Below are 23,882 nucleotides of genomic sequence, written 5' to 3'. Positions count from 1 at the left end.
GCTCTTGCAGAACTAAACCATTTGAACATTACATTCACACAGTTTAATTTTTCTAAATTTTACGATTTTGGAATGTTGATTTGAATAAGTAATTCATAATATTCTTATTTCTTCTCTATACTTCAGAACATTACTTACTATGTTTTTACTTATTCCAGATTTCTCCCCTAAAATCTCTCAAACTAAGTTTTTAAATTTCTGCTACATGAATTACATTAACTTTTTGTTTTAATGTTAATCTTTTCCTTTTTGAAGCCACGCCAGATAAAAAAGTAACACACACAAGTACAAAACTAACACAAGTACTTCTTTTGCTCTCCAGTCCAAACTACAAATGATGGAAATTTTCATTCTATTCACACTGCGAGATCCATGTACTTGGCAGATGGTTCAGTCATCTCACTACCATTTCTTTCCCTCTGGTCCCTGTCTCGGATTGCCTTACAACATGCTAATACTGTTTTCTTCCACGTACTACGAACTGTAGCAAAAATAATTTAACTTTAAATTTTATGAATGTGAAATATCCTTTTCACTGCACCACTGTTTGCTTTTTACCAATGTATTGTTCTCCTTTTTCTCACTGAAAAGCCATTTTCAAAAGAGAATGATAACTTCTCACTTTACTGTTCCCTTGCAATAAAACTACCTTTCACTGAGCACAAACTTATCTTTGAAACTTCAAAAGATTACTAACAAAGAGTATTTCTATTTTTATTTATTTCTCTATCTCTACTTTATTTTTGAAAGTTTTTTTCAAAAGTTCCCTTAATAAGATGTACATAAATTATGGTCCCTATTCAAACGGACCCAGACCAAAAGAATTTCCCCTTACAGGAGGTTACTACTGTATAAAACTAACTTTTGAAAGCATCAAAAATAAATATGTCTCTTCCTAAGTACATACAGACATTATAAACACAGTTGAATGATATGCTCTAAGTTAAGATACTATCCATACAATGTATAAAATTCATTAAGACATGCTTGAATTCTGGTATCTTGTTGGGGGTTTGAGCCGTGACCTTCGAGAGGGAGAAGGCCATGACACTAATAAACACGGCGGAGCTTTCCGTCCGATGTTATCGTCGGAAAGTCATTCGGATTTTTAAATTTTCGTCGGAAATATAACTTTATCATGTTGCTTAGTTCATTAAAATAGCTGAAAGAAAGGAGGCTTTATATACATACACACTTTTCAAGCTTTTTACAAATATTTTAATTAACTTTGTGCATTAGTATAATTGAATGAACTGAAAAAAAAGAACATTTTACAAAAATTTAAACGCTGATTGAAAATTGTCACTGTCATGATAAATTGGGAAGGGTTATTAATTTATTCGCGTTTCAGAGCAAAATAATATAACCATCAACTTCTATATCTCCAGCATATGTAAATGAAATGCTATATAACTTAGCTAATAAATGTGATAAATATATTACATACCTAAATCTTATAGAAAAAAAGCCTTCCAACATTCATATTTGAAATGAGATAACCTAACAAACAACACACACTATTTTAAAATATTAAAAAAACATTCTAAATATTTTTAAATAGTGTATGTTGACATATTTATTGTATGTGGCAATATTTTAAAAAACACATAAACTATGCAGTGTTTGAAAGTTACCAGAAAAAAGTAACAGAACTACTATTTCCAATTAAAAATAAAAAATCATTTAGTGTTTTTTAAATAGCAAGCTGTTAAAAGTACAATAATTAGTAGATATGCCGATGATTTTTAACACAATTTCTTTCGATCATATGTAAATATAATTATATACACTTGTTTTAGACAATGGCAGGTTCTCACGGCCATTTTATTCATTTTTTCAAATCAATAACATTCCTTTGGGTACTTTCCCTTGTATACTACACAGAAATGATTTGAATAATATACACAATAGTAAGAACTGCACATTTAAATCTGCTCTTCATTAAATAGCACACAATAAAAAGTTTTTTCTCTTTCATCTTGAATTTTATTGCTATCACAAGCATGTACAAAAATTAACAATGAAAATGGAATGTATTCAAATGTAATAATGAAAAAACATAACTTGTAACATTCGTACTCATACCAAGAGATATACTACAAATTCAAAGAGAAAAATAACAGAAATGCAATTTGCACTCAATGTAAAATTTAATGTTTTAAAAATATTATATGACTTAAAAATGCAATAATTATGGATTACAATGTTTAGTAGTAATGCTGATGTTTCTTAGTACCATTTCTTTCAATCATATGCAGGTGTATATACACATATATACATATTTATATGTATATATTTTTAGTTTCTAAATTTTAGGATAATGGGAACTATGATTATCATTTATATGCTTATTATTATTTTTTTATTGCCAGTTGTGCATGTTGTTTGTTAGGTTATTTCATTTCCTATATAAATGTTGGAAGGCTTTTTTGTTATAAGATTTAGGTATGTTTCTTATATGAAATATTTTTTATCACATTTATTAGCAAATTTATATAGTATTTCATTTACATACGCTGGAGATATAGAAGCTGATGGTTACATATTTTGCTCTGAAACGCGAATAAATTAATACTTGAGCCTAGGTAACATATTAATTATTATCTTAAGAACCCTTTTCCAATTTATCATGAAAGTGGCAATTTTCAATCAGCGTTTAAATTTTTGTAAAATGTTCGTTTGTTTTTTGGTTCTTTCAATTATATTTATGCACAAAGTTAATTAAAATATCTGTAAAAAGCTTAAAAAGTATGTATGTATATAAAGCCTCCTTTCTTTAAGCTATTTTAATTAACTAAGGAACATGATAAAGTTATATTTACGATGAAAATTTAAAAATCCAGATGACTTTCCGATGATAACATCGGACGGAAATCTCCGCCATGTTTATTAAGTGTCATGGCCTTCTCCCTCTCGAAGGTCACGTTTGAGCCCAGGCAAATGGGCTGGCTCCGTGGTTGGTTTTTTCCATTTGTAACATAAATATGAGCTATTTTCCCTCAAAAAATCTGCTGCAAAAGTATCCTTTCTCTTAGATAGCCCTCATGTGCTTTGCTGTATTCAAACTAACCTAAACATTCAGTCATGATTAAATTTAGTCAAACCAAAAGGCAAGGGAGACTTATGGGATCATAACTTAATATTGGAAGACTGCTAGAAAAAATATCAAATGAAATTTCAGGTGAAATTAATAGCTTGACGTTATCCATCTATGACTGACATTAACTATTATAAAACTCCAGATATAGAGCAAGTATAAAATTATTGAATCATAACAAAATTCACATCATCATCACAAGGAAGACAACTTTCTGACCTTAAATCTAACATATAAGACACAAAATTTATTTTATGATTCATATAAAAATAAGAATGCTTCCATTGCTTACTCTTAAAATATCTGTACAATTTTTATTAGATTTTTTTTTTTTCAAATAGTATTCAAAACAATTTCTGCTTATAAAAATAACACACAAAAATGTAAACAAAATCTGCTACATTTGACAGTTACGGCAGCAAAATTAATCAGATAATTGGTTGATTAATTAACTTTGGCAAAGTACTTATAGACTATTTTCCCTAACAGGAAAGGTATCTACATGCAGAATTATTGACTGTGTCTCCAGGCAACTGGAATGTTGATGATGAGAAAATATAAACCATCCGCAATTGTTATCTGTTTTACATGATGCTAGTTGTGCAGTAGAAATCCATGCTATGACTGAAGTTAACTTTCACTGGCATTAAAAATTTAATCATTTGCATACTTGGTATGAAGAAATGAAATACAAAATTTTGAGATGAATATGTTATTTTTTAATGGTGCCTCTTATTTTTTTCAAAAAAGTAAATGCCAATGATATCTCTACCAGCACTTTTTATATATCTTGGAATATGCGCATGTGATTAAAGTAACACATGTTGAGGAAAGGCATGATCAAAATTGCAGGGGCATTTTGAAATTATAACCAGAAAATAGGTTTTTCTCTTAAATTAATGATTAATTTTTCTTCAGATTGAAAGAGAAAATTCAGGTTTTAAGATGGTTTAATTTCAGAAAAGGAAGAATCTCCTGCAAGTTCTGAGGCTTACAGAACATAATAAGTAATATACCAAAATGTAATTGTTGAGAATCTTTAAAATCATAATATATTGGATGCTATGATAGAAAAAGATGATAGAAATAATCATAATATATTGGATAGTATGATAGAAAAAGTTACATCATGCTTAAAGCAGCATGACTAAAAAAAGGTGTTAAAAAATATAATTCATTAAAAAAATGGGAAAAAAAAAGTTATGGACTTCAAATATCCATAATGAATTTGATTTATTTTTCAAAGTAATGATTACTTTAAACATAATATAACTACCTCACTACTTGATACAGTTTAAATATTAAATAATAGTTAAATTTCTAAATGAAAATTCAGTAGAGATCTTAACAAACCCTTCCATCAGCTTCAGTTGCTGGTGATACACGGCCAGATGGAATGACTGGTTCTGGTCGTGCTCCCATTCTTGCAGAATTGCTACGCATCCTGGGACGATCATGAATACGATTACTACCCACTCTCTCTCGCACAGATGATATTCCAGTCGAACTGAGACTTGCATGGCCAAAGCTTGATCGACGTGGAAGATTTAAAGATGCAAGCTAAACAGATATATCTTAATAAATTATTATTTTTCTGACATGTTTGAGAGAAAATTATTCACAGTTCACTTCACTCTATATCCTCATATAATTAATTTTATTTTGAAAAATACATTTAAAATGGATTGTAAAAAATAAAATATATTGATTCAACATGGCACAGCATCATTAAAAATTAAAATAAGCTTCTTTAACAGAACATATAGAAAATTAATAATTTTTACTCCAAAAGAGATGTTAGTCCTGAATGGGATATTAGTCTCAAAACGGCATTTTGTGTCGAAACACTTAAATGTGCTGTGTCCCTTTTCAAATTGGTGCTACCAAATATTACCACATGTATTATATTTAAAGAAATAAAGTAATGAAGAATCTGTATAAATATATCTATTTTTCTTGCACTATGAAAAAACAATGGTATCTAGAGCTGTCAAATTTTGAATAACGTAATCTTCCCCCTGATCATGGGCACCTAGAAGCCTAAATTTTGAATTTGTTTCATAATCTATTTCATATTATAAAAAACTTTAATGAATTTTTGATTAACAAACTCAATGATTTCAAAGTGAACTGTGGCATTACTGTATGGAATAAAATATTTTTATCTCCAATGTGCAAGACTGTATATCGGAAATTCTAAAGAAATGCTGTTTTTAAGATTTTACTGTTGAATTAAATTTCATGTGGTGCAAGTGCTAAGAACGTGATATCTAATAAATAAACACACAAAACATTAATAATAGAGAGATTAAAAAAATTGTAAACCTTCTTAAGAAAACTGAACATTGATATGAGGACCTGAGTAATTGAAAACTGTTATGTATACACTTTTTTCAGCACACAGTCTGTGCCTTTTTGTTAAAGAGTTGTGATCAATAAAAAAGGCTTTTTTACACCCTTTCCTTGTTGTATTACTCTTTCTGCCAGTTTGAGAAGTTGCCAGGTTAAACTTTGAGATCTAGATATTTTGTATCATAGCCAAGAAGACGAGATCTTAGAAGGGGTGGTTCGATATTACACTTGCAAGACGCTGAAAGGACACATAAATAACCAAGTCTTGTACAGGATTAAACCTTCAACCTACAATTCAGATTAGCAGTCAGCTTTCACTAACTACTGTACAGACCACGGGAATGAAGGAAAACTAATTATTTTTATAAACATTCATCACAGAGATATAAGTGCATTTTTATTTTGGCTTCTAATCCACTTGAAGGCATTCTGACCAAGTTAATTTAACTTATAAAAGCTTCTCATGATTTTGAAAAGAAGATTATCTTCCTTGGTTGCAAAAATGTTTCCATTCTTCCTCTTGCCAGAAAAAGTGAGCCTTCATTCTATATCTAGTACCAATATCAATTTTACTAACTGCTGAACAAAAAATGGTATTAAAATTGTCCATTAATATTGCAATTCAATACAGTGGAATCTCCTTCATTTAAAGTTCCAGTGCATTCTGGCTAGAATTACACTTTCACTCAAAAAAATCAAAAGTACTGAAACCGAACATTAGCTGAATTTAAGACTTCATCAGAGCAAAATATCTTAAGGCAGATATTAATAACACACAGGAACTGTGAAGTTCATAACTTACAACTGAAACTTTTCATTAACATCTTAAAATATTGATTACCTAGTTTTCATCCCTTATGTAATTTGTGTAAAGGTTTTTTACCTTATCCATTAAAGTTTCATTATTCTTAAATACGTAGCGTATTCGGAAACTAAGTACTGTTTCATTCTAGCGCTATCACAGTGCTGTGGTAGGCGTCCCGTGCATGCGCACTAGTCTTTCTTGTTCACTGACTTTCAATTGTCGCCATTTTGGTTGCTCTATGTTGTGTTTTCAGTTTGCTGTGCACATTCAAAATGTTTAGGACAATTAGTTCTCCCGCTGACTGTGAGATTTGTGCCCTGATTAAATTTTTGAACGCGAGGAATGTTAAACCGGCCGAAATTTATCGTCAAGTGACAGAAGTTTATGGTGAATATGCAATAAGTGATGGAATGGTGTGAAAGTGGGTAAGAATGTTTAATGCAGGTCCAACAAATGTCCACGCTAAGGCTCGGAGTGGTCGGCCTTCTGTCGTCACCGATGATTTGGTAAGGAAAGTTGATGAAGCAATTCATGAGAACATACGCTTCACAATGACAACTCTTTCAGAGGCATTTCCACAAATTTCACGTACTTTTTTGTTCGAAATTGTGTCTGACCGCTTGAATTATCGCAAACTGTGTTCCCGATGGGTTCCAAAAATGCTCACTGATGTTCACAAAACAAAGCGACTTGGTAGTGCCCTGACATTTCTCACGCGGTACAGTGATGAGGGAGAAAACTTTTTAAACCAAATTGTGACAGGTGATGAAACTTGGGTGTGTCATTTCACACCAGAATCGAAACAACAATCGATAGAGTGGAGACACACTCGTTCTCCAAAAAAACAAAGTTCAAAGTGACAATGTCATCACAAAAAATCATGTGCATTGTCTTCTGGGATAGGAAAGGCGTTTTGCTTACTGAATTTCTCCCCAGAGGTGAAACCATTAATGCGGCACGATATTGTGAGACTTTAACAAAACTAAGGCATGCCATTCAAAAAAAAAAAAAAAAAAAAAAAAAAGAAGAGGAATGCTCAGTAAAGGAATTGTGTTGCTCCATGACAATGCTCGGCCCCATACTGCTGGTGTCACTCAATCGTTAATTCGACAGTTTCATTGGGAGCAGTTCGATCACCTGCCGTACAGCCCGGACTTGGCGCCGTCTGACTATCACTTGTTCCTGCACATGAAGCGCGAGCTTGGTGGCAAGCGCTTCGGATCTGACGCTGACACGAAAAATGCTGTGGAGTCGTGGTTCTCGAAACTGGCGGGAAGTTTCTTTGACGATGGTATACAAAAACTGGTCACCCGCTATGACAAGTATTTGATCACTGGCAGAAACTATGTTGAAAAATAGTTTAAGACATGTATTTTCATGTAAAAATAAAATTGGATTTGAAAAAATTGTTTTACTATTTTTTTTTTTTCAAAACGGTACTTAGTTTCCGAATACGCCTCATAATTTTTATTTCTGAGATTATGATCAAAATCAAGAAAGAAAGGGGGAAAAAAAAGAAAAAAGAAGAAGAAGATGAAACTTCATTATCATACAGAACTTAGGAAAGTAGCCCACATAAATGAGAATAAACATATTTAAAATAACTCAAAAAACTTTAAAATTTTAATAAAACTAAACAACTTTAAACTTAAATGTACATTACAATGTAAACTTTGAAGCAGAAAACTTCCATTTGCATAATAATAAAGCATAACAATAATTTGCACCAAATTAAATGCTGAAGAATGGACACTTCCAGATGAAGCCAAGAGGGCATAGCAAGAAGATAGGAAAACTGGGCAACTCTTTCTTGTCATGGCTCAACAGAAGGGGAAAAGTTTTTTTCTTGAACCTCGTAAAATGCATTATTTCATTAATGAAACTGGTATTTGCAGGGTGGAGGGCAAAAATTATTAGAGCATTAGACGGCAGAAAATTAACATGATAGTGCAAAATTTGTTTCGTTTCAAATGTATGATTCTAAATAAAATCCATGATTGAATGCAAAACTGTATATTTAAAGAATTAATAATGATTTTATTATAAGAATTAAAAAATAATAATTCCTTTTTCACAGTTTCAAATTTATAGACACGTGTAACATGTCCAGGGATGATCCCTGTTACCAGCATTTTCACTACTTTTTCTCATTCATTTTATAAAGCACATTAAAAATAAGATATATTTCAATAAATATATGTGTGTATTTTTTTAGTTTTGGAAAGGAAAGAGAGGGAATGATTGTCTAGCAATGGTAAAAAGAATGTACGAGACAAAAAAGATTGTGAACCACTGGCTTAATGGCATTATATTTGATACAAAAACAATTTTAAAAAAGAATGATTTAAAATAAATTCTGCCATAAAAACAAGACACTATTCTTTCATATAGCTAGGTTAATAGATCCAAGTTAGTTCATTAAAAAAAGTGCTGGATAATGCTATTTACAGAGACATATTCAGTTGCCCATACCACAACTAGGAACATTCTTTCCCCTTCCAATTTTAAGAAACTTTAAAAATACTTGCATTAAAAAGATTGGATCAGTGAAATAAAGCAAAGCAAAACACTTTCCAAACTTCAAAATTGAAGAAGATAAAGAGTTATTTTTTGCTGATCATGCACAAATAATTCTTTAATGATTAAATAAATCATTAAAAAATTATTTTTAATGAAATACATATTCCAGCATGAAAGTTTTGTAGAGAGAATGAAAAAACATTCTTAATTTTTAATTTCATGAATTTAACAGTATCTATGATTACTTATTTAATCCAAAAATTTATTAATTTTAAATTTTACAAAGAATTGTTAATTTTGTAACTTTTATTCCATCTTTCTTACACTCATATTTAAACTTTTATTTTTATACTCATATTTACATTACTAAATTTAAGAATTCAGAATATTTGTAAAAGTGAAACTAGATTTATTTGATTAAAACAAGACTGAAGAATTAGGTTAGTAACAGTTAAATTAAGATAAGGTTTATGTTAAAAAAAAAAAAAAATCAAAGTATGATTGGTGTAATGCAGAATGTGACTAATCAAGCAATTCTAAATGCATTTGTGATTAATCAAGTAACTATAAATGTATCATTTACTCTAAATGTCTCACAAAAACTGAAGTTAAATTTAGAGGTTTCGATTTAGTTTCAGTTTTTATTTATTTGGATTTCTGATGTATCTAAAGAAGAGTTAAACTAATCCATGAGCAGCTAAGACTGCTTAATAATTTATTTATTTGGTATCAAAGTATTAGCACAAACTCCTTAGTAGAAGCCATCAAATTTTCAGAATGTGCCAAATTACGGCAACGACAGGCATAACAATGATCCCATTTTAACTAGCAGAAGCACTGTTTTTGTATAGCTTTCAGTTCCAACGGTTTTTATAAACAAATCATGGTTTTATGTCTTAGTTTTAAAATATGCACTTGCGGATTAGATTGCAAGGAAATAAATTAAGGTAAATTTTCTAGCAAAGTACGATAAAGCTATCAGCATGAAATTTCTACCTGAGAAAAACAAATAATATGCTTGTAAGTAAATTTAGTGACATATATTTTTGGGATAAATACTTAATTCAAAAATTAAATAGATATGTAATAAATAATATATGTGTATGTAATAATTTTTTTACAATTATAAGTCAGCATCCTTTTCTTCCATAAAAAATCCCCAAACTACACCAAGCTGGTTATATTAATATATAAGTACCTACATTCATTTTGGTTTACAAAAAAGTTCAGAGACTTTAACCGAAAAAAATCATCACCATTTATTTAGAATGAAAATTATTCTATGTAATTATATCAATTTAATTATTATAAGATGATGAAAATGATATCGGATATTAAGGAAAAGGGAAAGGAAACTTTGAAATAAAATGTACAGAAGTAGTCATTGTCATCTCTATTTAAATGTTTTTCAAGTTAGGTTCTTTTTTAAATTTGTATTCCCCTCAATTTTTATGCAAGTGTATTTGTGGTTATTGTATAATGAGGACTTCAAATCATCTTCTTTCTGTGAAAATATATTCAACATCTTAACTAAAGTTAGCATTAAATATGGTGAGTTTTACTATCTTAAACAATAAATTTTAATGCATTTTACTCCCCATATAATCACTACATAGAGAATGAGTATATGTTGGTGTTACCACCCAATATTTAATCGCTTATTACGTCAAACAGTAATTTATCAGTTATGTAATTACTCATAAATACACATTCCTCTGCTAAATCAGTTTTTAGTTAATGAGCTACTGATCATGAAAATTTAGCTTTTATGCAGTTCACGTAGTATTCATTGTATGGAAGTATTTTAAAATTAATCAGAAATGAAAATTATCATCTATTTTAAGTAGCTTCTGCATACGCTGCTTTTCAGGGTTGCCACTCAAACAGGAGAATGAAATTCCCTGACTTTTCCAGGATTTCCAGGTGTGTTTCAAGAAAATTCCAGTCTATCCGCGTAATGTACGTTGGCTGTGCTAAGAGGTAAATTAATTATGGTATTACTTATATTGTGTAGCAAATTCACTTAATTATTCAATAAATCCCAGAGGACATTTATTCTTAATTATTCTTGGTATACTTTGTTTGATAATTTTGTTTAGTTTTCCACTTAAGAAACTTAATAAAATTTAAGATATATACATTGGATAACAAATGTATGTTTTATTTAATTATTACTCATGATCATCACCAGTTCAACACGAGGCTAATTCGGTCCTTATAAATCACAACGCAATGCTAAATAGTTAGGTTAGATTTTAGGTAAATTTAATTTGCGTGAGGTATGTTCTTAAAAGGCACCTTAACACTTGAAAACACAAATATAATTATAATAGTTGTTGTTTTCTCCACTGAAGATTGAGATTAGAATCTTCCCAATCTGGAATAAAATAAGGCTTTTTTTTGCAGACATTCTGCAGCTAAACGAAAGAAAGAAATCTATTTTAATAAATTGAGGTATTTTATATTTATTTTGCAGCATACATAAGGAAAAATATGTGCATTAAATTTCGTGACGGTATGTCATCATACTGCTATAATTAATTTTAGGATTATGCCAGAGAAAATTTCCTGAAATTTGGAAATATTATTTACTAATAATAAATAAATTTAAAGGGAAGAAGCAACATTAAATTATATGAATAACATAAAAATAATTACTTAAAAATTGAATTAGAATAATCAACGATATTTTAGCGAATATAGTTATATTACATGGCTAACCTAGATGACTGATTACTATTTTTTTATTTTACTGCAAAATGGCAAGGTATTTATTAAAAAGAAAAAAAAAAAAAAAAAAAAAAAGGTTTAAAAAGATTTTGCGGTAAAATTCTAGTATACGGTAAGGCTTTGGCACGATTTTGAAAATTGTCGCCAAGACCAAAATGACCCGTTTACTGCGCATCATGATGTCGCCAAATCCCACTATTATTCTAAACAAAGAACGTCTATGTAAAGAAGAAAAGGTTCCATACAAGTAAAATGCTATTACGCCGTTAGAATGCATTTTGAATTGCCCTTGGAAAATTTGCCAAGGGATTTGGCGACGGAACCTGGCGGCCAGAATTTCTCTCTTCGCGCTGTGTACAGGAAATTGAGAAACACGTGTTAAGAAAAAACGCTCTTTGACAAAAAGAAAACTACGAAAATCCGTTTTTAAAATTATTGCGAAAAATCCACGCAATAATTTTAAAAACGGATTTTCGTAGTTTTTTTTTCCCCTGAAAATAACTAATCCATGAATTGATTTACTTGCGCCAAAAAATATTTTCTTTTCCTTTAGAGTTTAACCACTTGCGCTAAGACTAAACTTCACGGTTGCGGTGCCGTGCGCTACAATATAACAAGCGGTAAAGTGTCTCATTTACGCCGCTCCGCATCTGCGAGTGCAATCCAGAGCTGTAACTCGAGAAATAAACAATTTCGTTGTTAGGCGACGTGTGCACCACGTTATTTTCATTTTTGCGATAAATGCTTATCGACGTGGTGTTCACGTCGCTCACGGTTTGAGACAAAAGCACCTCGACGACGTGCGTGGCACGTCTTTTTAGCGCAAGTCGTTCAAGAAATTTTAAACGATATTCATTTTATGAACTCTTGATAACGTGACCTTCGAACTTCGACACCGGTTTCGAGCTTCGGCGACAGATATATCAGACATGCACAGCTGTTTCCCTCTATGATGGAACGGAGCCACGTCTGTTGCAGAGAGGTTTTCCTTCTTTACAATACATATTCTTTGATTCTAACCTCCATGGTACCGTATACTAGGATTAAACCCATTTTGTTTTATACGAGAACAGGTACTTTCTTTAGTTCATGCACTGCACATGCGATTCTCGAGAATACTGGAAACCAAAAGTTGCGGGAAAGTTGCTTTGCCTTTCTAAAAGACAATCAAATTGGAGCTGCGAAAATTGGCTCTATGCCAGCTACCCGAATGACACTCACGTGATACATAATTCGCCAAAAAAGTTATCTCTTCCGACGTCGGCGCAAAAATCGCTTTTTTTGGCGGCGTCGTTGTATGAACTTCCCTGACTTTTCCAGATTTTGACAAAAATACTTACATTCCCTGACTTTTCCCTGAATATTTTGGTCAATTTTCGAATTCCCTGACTTTTCCCGGTTCTCCCGGTTTTCCAGGTAGCGTGGCAACCCTGTTTTCATATGTGAAACTTAATCTTATAGTCAAACACACAAGAGTTTTTAATAAAAAGTAAGGAAGATTAAAATGCACTAAGATTAAAAATCAATTCAATTTAAGCAACCTGCAGATTATAAATAACAAAATGAAAAATCTAAGAACTGAAATTTTAATTTTAATTTACATATATCAAAATATATATGTAACGTAACAATAAGTTTCTGTAAAAATATGAGTAAGGTACAAAACTTGAATGCAAAACACAACAGCCATTTTTTCAATCAAATTCCAAGTTATACAGAAATGAAAAATAGAGATAAAAAATGAGTTTTAATACACTAGCACGTAAAATTTCAGGAACTTTTCTGATTTTGGCCATAATTCTACAAACAATCAACTGAAGATTATTGAATTAATATTGCAGAGGAACAATGTAATACTTAAAAGATGGGGGAAATACATTAGAAAAAAAAAAAAAATATGAGGCATACATTATGGAACGAATGAAGAAAGGCTTTAGTGACAGAAATGTGTTGGCACAAAAAATGGTCTGGCCGAAAGGAAGAGCAACAAACCAAAGAGCCTGGGTAAGGGACATAACCTCCCCTAACTGCAAAGGTTGTGTTGCAACATCTGTCTATATTAAACACAAGATTATCTAAGAATTCTTGAGGCATGAATATCATTTTTCAAGAAGCACTTCAGTTATCTGATGTTCGCTAGAAGATTAGGTTATGATACAAGGTGTCTCCCTAAAGTATATCACACCTTTTCAATGGGATTTGAATCAGAGGAGCATACTGGTTAATCCATTCTGTGGATACTTCACTTTCCAGAAGCTCCTCAACATCATGACTCCCATATGGCCATGCACTGTCACTCATAAAGGCCATGCACTGTCACTCATAAAAACTTGCCAAATGGCATCCCAGAAAAAATGCAGGTAGCAGAGGATAACTTCATCACAGTAACAAACTCCAGTAAGCGAACCTCTGTCAAAAATACAGAGCTCTGAATGCCTGTTCAACATAATGCCACCTCATATAAGCATGCCAAAACCATCCCAACAGCGTCTTTCCCTAATGTTAGTGGAATAAACGCATGTTCCTACCTCTCACCATATCAACTAGCACCAAGAATCATTTATTAGACTGTTGCCTGCTGTCTGATTTAAACCTCTTTTCCCGTGCACGGGGATATATTGGCAATCACTCACAGTTATTTCCCTTGGCCCACCACTGACAAACTTTCTTACAGCTGTACATGTTTTCCAAGCTCGTGAAAAAACATTTTTATCAATTCTAAACTCTTGGGTGACATATGTTAAACTACGTCCCTCCTCAGCTTGCCAATAATTCTAGCACACGCAAAGACAACCTGATGCTTTCTTGTAGCTATACTGTGCATATAATTTCCCTTTCACTTGCAGATGAGTACCTGGAAATGCACCTTCCTTTCCTTTATACTTGCCTTGCACTGTATACACTGACTCCTTGTCTAAAGTGTGTCCTGAACTGAGCTACAGAATATCACCAAATCATGTGTTACAGCTTTAGATATTAATGTTGTATCTTATGATACTGTGAAGGTTTGGTACCTAAAGTTAAAAAATGAAGACTCTGACATTCAAGAAGCAGAGTGCTCTGGCTGGCCTACTGATGTTGATTAGGCCCGAATGCGAGAAGATCAGTATACAACCTCTCGAGAGCTTGCTAAGGAGTTAGACATTAGTGGCACGTCCATTAATCACACTTGACATATACATTCAATCACTGGGTGCCGCAAAAGCTGACTCAAGCAGATAAGGACAGACATGTTCAGGCCTGCACTAATCTGCTCAAATATCAATACAAGGACAAAATTCTGGACCAGATTGTCACTTGTGATGAAATCTGTACTTACTTCAACAACACAGGCAGAAAAGGGGATTGATCTGTAGCCAGCAAGCCCGTCAGCAGAGCTGCAAAGCACAATTTAACTAACAAAAAGATCTTGTTTTGTGTTTGGTGTGATTGCCATGATATTATCCAAAAAGAGTAGCAAGATGCTAGTCCATGTTGATGCTGCTATCAAGGAAAAACGTCGAACTGAGTTCCTGCACAAAAAGGTAATGTCCCATCAAGATAATGCAATACATGTGTCTGCATTGACCAGGCTGGATTCTGTATGAACTCGAATGGGATCTTTTGCTACAACCACAATACAGCCCTGACATCGCTTCTCCAGACTTCTACCCTTTTTTCACACCTGCAGTTACATCTTGTTTGGAGCTATCTTCCATTCTGCACAGGATGTTCAAAATGAGGTTGATCTGTTTTTGGACACGTGGGCACCAAGTTTCTGTGTCAAAGGCTTTGAAAAACATTGGCAGAAAACCATAGATTTGGGTGGTGATTATTACCTGCACTAAAAATACTGCTTTAATTTTTTTCCTAACTTTATTAGGAATGTTTTTTGGCAGAAAACTTTCATTATTACCAGATATATTATGTCTACCCATAACCGTCTTTCCTGATCAAAACTTTTTTTAAGGCTACATTACTAGTTACTTCATGTTTTCGTCACAAAATTCTAAGCCAATATATTACATCTCTGACCTTTATTATGAATCTTCTTATAATCATAGTCCTAGAAATGTATGGTAGCCTACATGAAGAGTATTTTTTCTTAAACATTATACTATTTATGATGACTTTCATCTATAATTTGGGCTTAAAACTGAAAGAACTAAATTTTACATATGGTAAGAGCACTGATTCCATTAAACACATGCTACACACATAGGAATGGGGAAAGTGAATTAAAAAAAAACTGCTAAAAAAAAGGCACACCATATACATTCACTTTCTACATAAAAATTCGTTCATTAGTCCTGTTTCTACTTCCAGACTCTGAAACTTATGATTTAAAAAATTAAATACTACACAGAAGTTTAAAAATATTTTTACTTTCGGTTTCCTAGAAGAAACTCTACGAATTTTATTCATGACTTCCAAGAACTTGAGAGCATTTTCTCTTTGACTTATTTTGTCTTCATTAGAAAATTTATTATACAAATCACAAGTTTCATGACCTTCAATTATTTTACGTGTCTCTGGCTGAACAGCTGGCAAAAGAAGCATTCGTAACCTCCAGTACTTCAATGACTAGAAGATAATTAAGAAAGAAAAAAAAAAAAAAAAAATCTTAGAACACCTCAAGAAAGGCCTACATAAGTCATGTAAATATATATATAAATGAAAAAAAATTAAAATAATTAATACATTTTAAATACCCATATGCAGAAACCAAAAACAAAAAGTAGAATGACAAATTGCATGAGAGATACAAAACTCACCACAACCAAAATGAAAAAAGAAATTAATATCTCTTGCAGCATTATCATCAGGGGGTTGATTCAATGAAGGAAGTAGATAAATCAGCCTGTTTCTGAACTCAGCCAAAGTTAATAGTGTAAAAATGTAAAATTAAAGCATCAAAAACATCAACAAATTTAAAATATTTAAAAAAATGTTTAAATATATTATTTTGAGCAGATCGTGTAAAAAAAAAATCCATTATACAAAGAATTAAAAAATATATATATAGAGAGAGAGCAGCAAAATCATAAACAAGCAAAAGAATTTTAAAATCTAAAACTAATTATTTTTAATTGAAGTGGGCCAAATCTAAAAAAACATAAGTATACGAAACAGAAGGAATCCAATATATGAAAAAATAATAAATGAAAATTTGATCTATAAAATGTAAAATAAAAAGAGGCATTAATTTTCAAAATCTGTAACAATAAAGCAACAAAAGTTTTGAAAGGAAAAAAATATATTTGAGATGTAATGTTGCTATATATATTTGAGATGTAATGTTGCTATATATATTTGAGATGTAATGTTACTATAGCAAAGTACTGTTGCTAAGCCTAAAATGTGATATAATGAAATTAGATAAACAATGAATTTTAAACTGATTAATAATCATAAGAATAATTAGAAAGAACTGTTGTAACATTAAATTTGATAAAGTAAAAATAAAAATTTGTAAAAGGAATAAATAGTAAACTACCTGGATTAGAAATCCAATAGTTCATTTAAATATTATATACATAAAAAAACAATTTGTTTCCAAATTGAATATATAGTTATCACAATTAATTCACTGTTTATTTTAGATAAAATAACACACTGAACAAGTATTAATTTAGAATTCAAACAACAAAAATCAGCGTTACATTTGCAAATTTTCACGGGACTAGTTTTGATAGTTTTACTGAACAATCATCCTCAGCTGCCATTTGCACTTTAGCAGCTGAGGTTGATAGTTTGATAAAACCATAGAAACTAGTCATGTGAAAATTTGCAAATATAATGCAGATTTTTGTTTTTTGAATTCCGTATTAATCACAGTTTATTCTTTTACAAATTTTCATTTTTACTACACCATACCTTACACCAGAAGTTTTTTCTAATTAGTTTTATTTTTATTATTATTAATCAGTTTTAAATTACTCAGCACATTTTAGGCTTAGAAATAATTAGGTGTAGTATTTTACTACACATATGGCATATACTTTGTTGTTTCAAAACTTTTGCTATTCTTATGTTACAGATTTTGAGAACTAATCCCTTTTAATAATTTTATTTCATATTTTTTATATCTAATTCTTATTTATTATTTTTTTATATGTTGGACTATTTCTGTTTTGCATGTTTAAATTTTCTCATCTAGGTCCATTTATATTGAAAATAATTATTAGATTTTTAAACCTTTTTGCTTGTTTATTATTTCAATGCCATAATTTTTAAAAAAAGATTCACCTACTCTGTATGGTTCCAGAATATTATTATTTTTTCATGTATTGGATTGTATGTATTTGTATGTTTTGGATTTTGGACTCTATTTACTCAAAATAATATTTTCAAGTTTTTCAAAAATTGTTTTTAAATTTGTTTGCACTACTTACTACTTACACTACTGCACTACTTACTTCGACCTGTAGGGGCTGGACTGATAAAGACACAGAATTCCTTGATTGCTTTTCTGAGAAAGTATTAAAGTTTAATTTGTACCTACATTAGTTCAGAAACGGGCTGATATATTTACTTCTTTCATTGCACTAACCTTCCGATGATGATGCAGCGTAAGATGAAAATTTCACTTTGTGGCATGCTTTGCCCTTTTCATGCAGTTTGAAAAACTGTGCTTCTGGTTTTTGCATATGGTATATTCTGAACTGAATATGGGATGGATCTTAAACATAATATTTATTTTAATTTATTTTCCATTATTATCCCATTCATTGCTTCTTTCAGCTAACAACTGGATTAGGTTTCGAACTGCTTTTTATTTTGTATTTATTCATTACCTAATCCAATTGCAAGTTGAAAGCAGCAACAAGTAGTGGTAATAACGCAAAATAAATAATAACTTTGTACAGTCACTAGGCTTTTTCGAAGCAGGAGACAAGAAAAATGTGCAATGCCTTCGCTACGACTTGAGCCCAGGATCTATAGAATATGCGTCGAATGTGCTTCCAATTACACCATGAAAGCATGCAGACAGGAAGAAGAAAATATCTTCCATGTTCAAAATTCATTCCATATGCAATTTGGAATAAACATATGCACAAATCAAATACCAGAAAATAAAACGAAATAAGAAATTTATATCTTTGATTTATTTACCTGATGCAACAAATAAATAAATCAGCATGTTATTGAATGCACAAAAACACAAATAAAGTTTGAAACTTAAAATAATCTCAGAAAAACAATAAAAGTAATCTGTATCTTCATCAGTCCAACTTTAACAGGCTGAACCAAGCAAAGCAAAACAATCGCAAAATTATAGAATAAAAAATATAATCAAAGTTTAAAAAAAAAAAAAAAAGGGTAGAATTAATATTTTGAGCAGACCTAGTTTAACCCTTTCCGGCACGCTACCTTTTAAAGTTGGAGTTTTGATTTAAAAAAAAAAAAAAAAAAAAAAAAGGGAGGGGGGTAGGCTAATTAGGCTTAGAAAAGTACACAAGTAAAATTTTGTGAAGTCTTATTATTTTAATTCTGTGTGTCTTATTATTTTAATTCTGTGGGTGTGCCCAAAGTGGCACACTGATTGAATAGAGCTTCGAAAAGAGTGCTGAAACGAGCATTGTTTTCAATGAACTGACTGATGAGATGCGGAGAAACAAAGAATGCAGACTCTCAGTTTTCCTAGATTATGGGTGAGCCCAGTCTGGGCACACCTAGGGTTCGCCGTTTGATTTTAGGCAAGATTTCAAGGTAAAAATTTAAAACTGATATAGAATAAAGAGATTAGCATACAGCCAAAAAAATAACATAGAATTTACTTTTATACCCTAAAAAAAATCTGGAATATTTCTTTGAAAAATGAGGATCTTAAAAAAATAAACATGGCTAAAATATATGGACTGGTTTATGTTGAGCTGCCATCTACTATAAATAAAGAAGATTCAGAGTAACCTATAGTAACCTAATAAATCCTTTTTCATTCAATTTTTCTGTGTGTACAGAAGGAAGTTTTTAGGCGTGTCCAGACTGGAAACACTGTGCTGCAAAGGGTTAAAAAAACAAAACCTACAAATACAAGCAATCCAGCATATCCTGAAAACATAAACACATTAAAAAATTATATCAAAATTACAAACAAACAAAAAAGCTTAAAAATCTACTCCTAACAATAATTTAAGTTGACTGAGTCCAAAAACATGTAAAATAGAAGCAATCCAACATATGAGAAATAATAAATGAAAATTTTAATTCAAAAAACATAAAAAAAAAAGCTCAATCAAGCCTAAACAAGACAACTATATTTTTTTAAGCTTTTGTTGCTCTAATATTTTTTATTACAAAACTTTTGCTGCTCTAATGTTACAGATCTTAGAATAGCAATATTATCATTATTACTGTTTTAAGACTCTTGTTATTCTGATTATTTTAAATTTTGTGTCCTTGACAGTTCAGAAACAAGCTATTTTATTTATTTACTTCTTTCATTGCACCAACTTTCTAATTACGATGCTGCAAAAGATATGAATATCCCTTTTTATTTTTGGTTTTGTCATGTTTTGCCCCCTCCCCCCATTTCTTGAGGTTTGCTGCCACTATGCCTCTGGTTTTGGTTTTTGCATGTGGTTCATTCTAAATTGTACATGGGATGGATTTAAAAGTTTTTATTTTACATTACATAATATATATCTATATATACATATAAATGCGCTAAATCAGTGTTAGGTACATAATATTTCAACAGTTTCTTACTAATCAATATAGAGAATTTTTCAAAATGATTTATCTAATTTCAGACGAGAAAAATTATGTACACTGTGAAAAAAAAAAAAAAAAAAAAAGGGGGGGGGGAGTTCTATATCTTGCGTTCTATTGGGCTAATTCACGAAATTCAAATATTGCGTTTTTCATATTTCGAAAGTGCGACTTAGGATATATATTAGATTTATATACAGCGTTGTTCTAATATAAGTATTTGAAACTTTTCTGAAATGACAGGCCAATTCTTTTCCATATTTCAATTCTACGACTCAAATTGTGCCAAACTGCTAAGTTTTGTAAATATCGCAAAAATAGTTTTTAAAAAATTAACTCTCAAAATTTCAGCTCCTCAATGTTAATTGAGTTTGGTATATATTTATTAATATCTCTCTTTTTAATAAAATTTTTTATTCTTTCTTTCACATTTGGAATTTAGGTTCATTCCAAATAACATTGCCCATTTTTATGATTTATTTTTAAAATTTGTACTTATAAACAATTTAAATTTATAAATTTTTCAAAAAATTTTGAATTATAACTATAAAATTTTTATCATCATCTTAAAGTAAATATACATCTAAGCACAATTGCACAAAATTATAGTTTTTTATTCAAAACTTTCGAAGATATATGTGAATTTAAATATTGACACATTTTGAAATTTGGCATATTTGTTGAAAGGGATAATAACATCAAATCTGGTTTAGGCACTTTGTTAAAATTCTTTGAAAGTAGGAATGCTGTTACTTTTTTTTCATGCCTGCATAGTGGAAGGGAAAGAAAAATAGGTTACCATACATTAAGAAGTTCGCCAAGTGAATTATTCTTGGCCCACGATGAAAAAAAATTGCGAGATAAATTCTTGAATTTCTCCTTAAATTCTGCAAATTTTACAAAATTTAATATTTAAATTAAGAATTGGCATGTCATTTCAGAACAGTACGATTTTGTGTCAAAATACCTATATTAGAACAATGCTATATATAAATCTAATACATATCCTAAGTCATGCTTTTGAGACATGGGAAATGCAATTTGATTTTCATTAATCGGCGCAGTAGAATGAAAGATATAGAGCTGTCCCTCCTTTTTTTTGCGCAGTATACTTTTAAATATGTGTTAATATGATATGCATCAAACAAAAAACACAACTTTTATATCATACAGTCATAAAAATGAATCTAGAATATCATGAAAATGTTGAATGACATGTTTCCTTAACAAAATATTATTTTAGCAACAAATCAGTAATGTTGGACTTTGGAGATGACTTGTTGTTTCACAACTGGCTACTTAAGTTACTGGTTCCTTAAAATTTTCAAATTTTTTCTTAAGCAAATTAAAAATATTATGCCTTTACCTATTTTTACCTACAAAACCTTATAATTTTAGATCTGTTACTGATGAGGAAAGTGCAATAATAGAAACATCCTCAAATACGGTAGGGCCCACCAGCGGCCGAGCGGTAAAGTCGCTGAACACTGGTAGTTCGGTCCGAGGTTCGAATCCCACGAACGGGCTGGCTGCATGGGTGTTTTCGTGGTTTTCCCCATGTGTAACGTGTATATGAGCCAGTTTCCCTTAGAAAGTCCTCCACGAAAAGCATCCCTCCTCTTAGGCAGATAGCCCTAGTGTGCTTTGCCATAAATAAATACACCACACATCAAATACGGTAGACTTGCCTTTTCCATATGGTATAGTATACATAATGTGAGAAAGTCAAGTAGAAACCCTGTATATAAAACTCTGATAGTTTTTCTTCCATTTCATAGATTACCTGCCATTTAATGTCCACAACGTGCAAAAATTAAAGTCATTTGAAACTCGGTCAATTACTTGAAAAATTCTACACAAATTCAGCTGCAAGAAATGCTATCAATTCTATCCTTTTACTGTTAAATATCTGTTTCTGTGACAAACCAGTATAAAATATTACCCAATTTCTAAGACGTTGCTTTATGTGCCCATGAAATTCTAATTAATCAAAATTAATATTAGCAACACCAACATTATGAAAACATTAACTAGAATATTTAAACTTCATGGGCATATGAAGTTTGTCTCTTAGAAATACACACACATATATACCAATAAACATATATATATATATATATTTTTTAATGGAAAAACTGCACATTCTTACTTTTATTCACTGAACTCATTTTTTTGAAGTTAAAAAACACTCATATATACACTATTTCAGTTCTAAATATTGATCTCTGTGATATTGATTAATTTATTGGAAAAGTATTTGCAATAAATGTAGTCACTTGCTATAGATTAATAGTTAAATTGATCTTTGAGTATTTATCAATTCATGAGGTTCACCAAATATGCATCAAAGCACCTAGTATAGTGGCTTGTTGATAATGTGTCATGAACTGGGTGAGAAGTGCTAGTGAAAACATAAGTAGGAAGAATAAACATTATAAAGGGAAACATATGTGAAGTGGAAACATAAGCGGGAAGAAATAATATCAATCTGGTAATTTTTCCATCCTAAGTGTTCAGTTACTTTTGTGTTGAAGTGCTGTTCTTTTCTAAGGAAAGAATTGACCCTTTCTAAGATAAAGAATTGACTGCTATATATTTTCTAAGGAAAGAATTATGTAATCTGCACTCATGTGGATTACACAATTTGCAAACTGCTAAACAGTTTGTGATTTATTTCTCCAAGATAAAGTATCATGCAAGATTCTTTTCCAAAAACAAAAGATGAAGTTATATTTTACTGTTGCTAAAACATCAAAATGACATTGCACTTACAGTTCATGCTGCAAAAGAAAGGTTTATGAAGTAGAAACTGGTCTGAAATTTCACACATTCCTTTTCTGACAGCTTTTTGATTTACTAACTTCTGGGGTTAAGACATAAGGTACGTAGAGTTATATCAGCTGCAACTCAACATGAATCACTGTACAACTGCCAGTCTGGAATAATTACATGAGCAAAGTATGTGCTAATTCGCTAATGTGTCACCTTTCCTTAACACACTGACGGCGGTGAGAATATTCATTGTTCTTTTCGTGAGGTGGTGCTTGAATTAGCAATCCGTTATTATAAAATTATAAAATTAAGAAATAAAAAAAATCTGAAAAATTTCAGATTTTAAATTACGTCCAAAGGGTCTTTTTTTAATGTTTTGCATGTTACCTTTATTTATTAACTATCATGTTTTATGTACTCAAATCATAAAATTCAGTTTAACAGCAATATCGTAAAATAATTTTAAAATGAGCATATCTTTAGAATTTCCAATACAAAGTCTCGTGCACTGGAGATATAAATGTTTTTTTTTTTTTTTTTTTTTTTTTTCTGTACAGTGTTGCCATTGCTCACTTTGAAATCGTCGAGTTTGATAATTAAAAATTCGTTGAAGTGTTACAAAATATGAAATTGATAATAAAACAAATTTCAAATTTAAATTAGGGCTTCACATGCCCATATTCTGTCTATATTTATCCATATTTATATTATGATCTATATCTACGTTATTCAAATTTTGATGGCTCTAGGTACCATTGTTTTATCACAGTGTGAGAAACATACATGCACCCATGCAGATTCTTCATTATTTAATTTCTTTAAATATAATACAGGGCTCTAATATTTGGTGACCAACAATTTGAAAAGTGATTCGCCGTTTATAGTTTTCAACGCAAAATGCCAAAACGAAAT

At 30.9% G+C, this 23,882-nt stretch overlaps 1 protein-coding gene across 7 annotated transcripts in view; it reads right to left on the bottom strand.

Annotated features, from left to right (window-relative positions):
- Iml1 (GATOR complex protein Iml1) overlaps positions 1–23,882 on the bottom strand; it is a 283,312-nt gene that overhangs the window by 65,575 nt on the left and 193,855 nt on the right. For all 7 annotated transcript variants that reach the window (XM_085810857.1, XM_085810858.1, XM_085810852.1 and 4 more), the window contains 2 exons: positions 15,870–16,067; positions 4,451–4,657 (listed from right to left, as the gene is read on the bottom strand). In XM_085810857.1, coding sequence (XP_085666983.1) covers positions 4,451–4,657; positions 15,870–16,067 — 405 coding nt within the window. The remainder of the gene's footprint in view (positions 1–4,450; positions 4,658–15,869; positions 16,068–23,882) is intronic.

The sequence above is a fragment of the Stegodyphus dumicola genome, chromosome 2 (assembly GCF_044657685.1).
Source record: "Stegodyphus dumicola isolate Sdum_Otavi_A_Nest chromosome 2, ASM4465768v1".
Classification (NCBI taxonomy): Eukaryota; Metazoa; Arthropoda; class Arachnida; order Araneae; family Eresidae; genus Stegodyphus; species Stegodyphus dumicola.
Note: the sequence above shows the minus strand (reverse complement) of the source record. Positions and strands in the feature narration are given on the sequence as shown.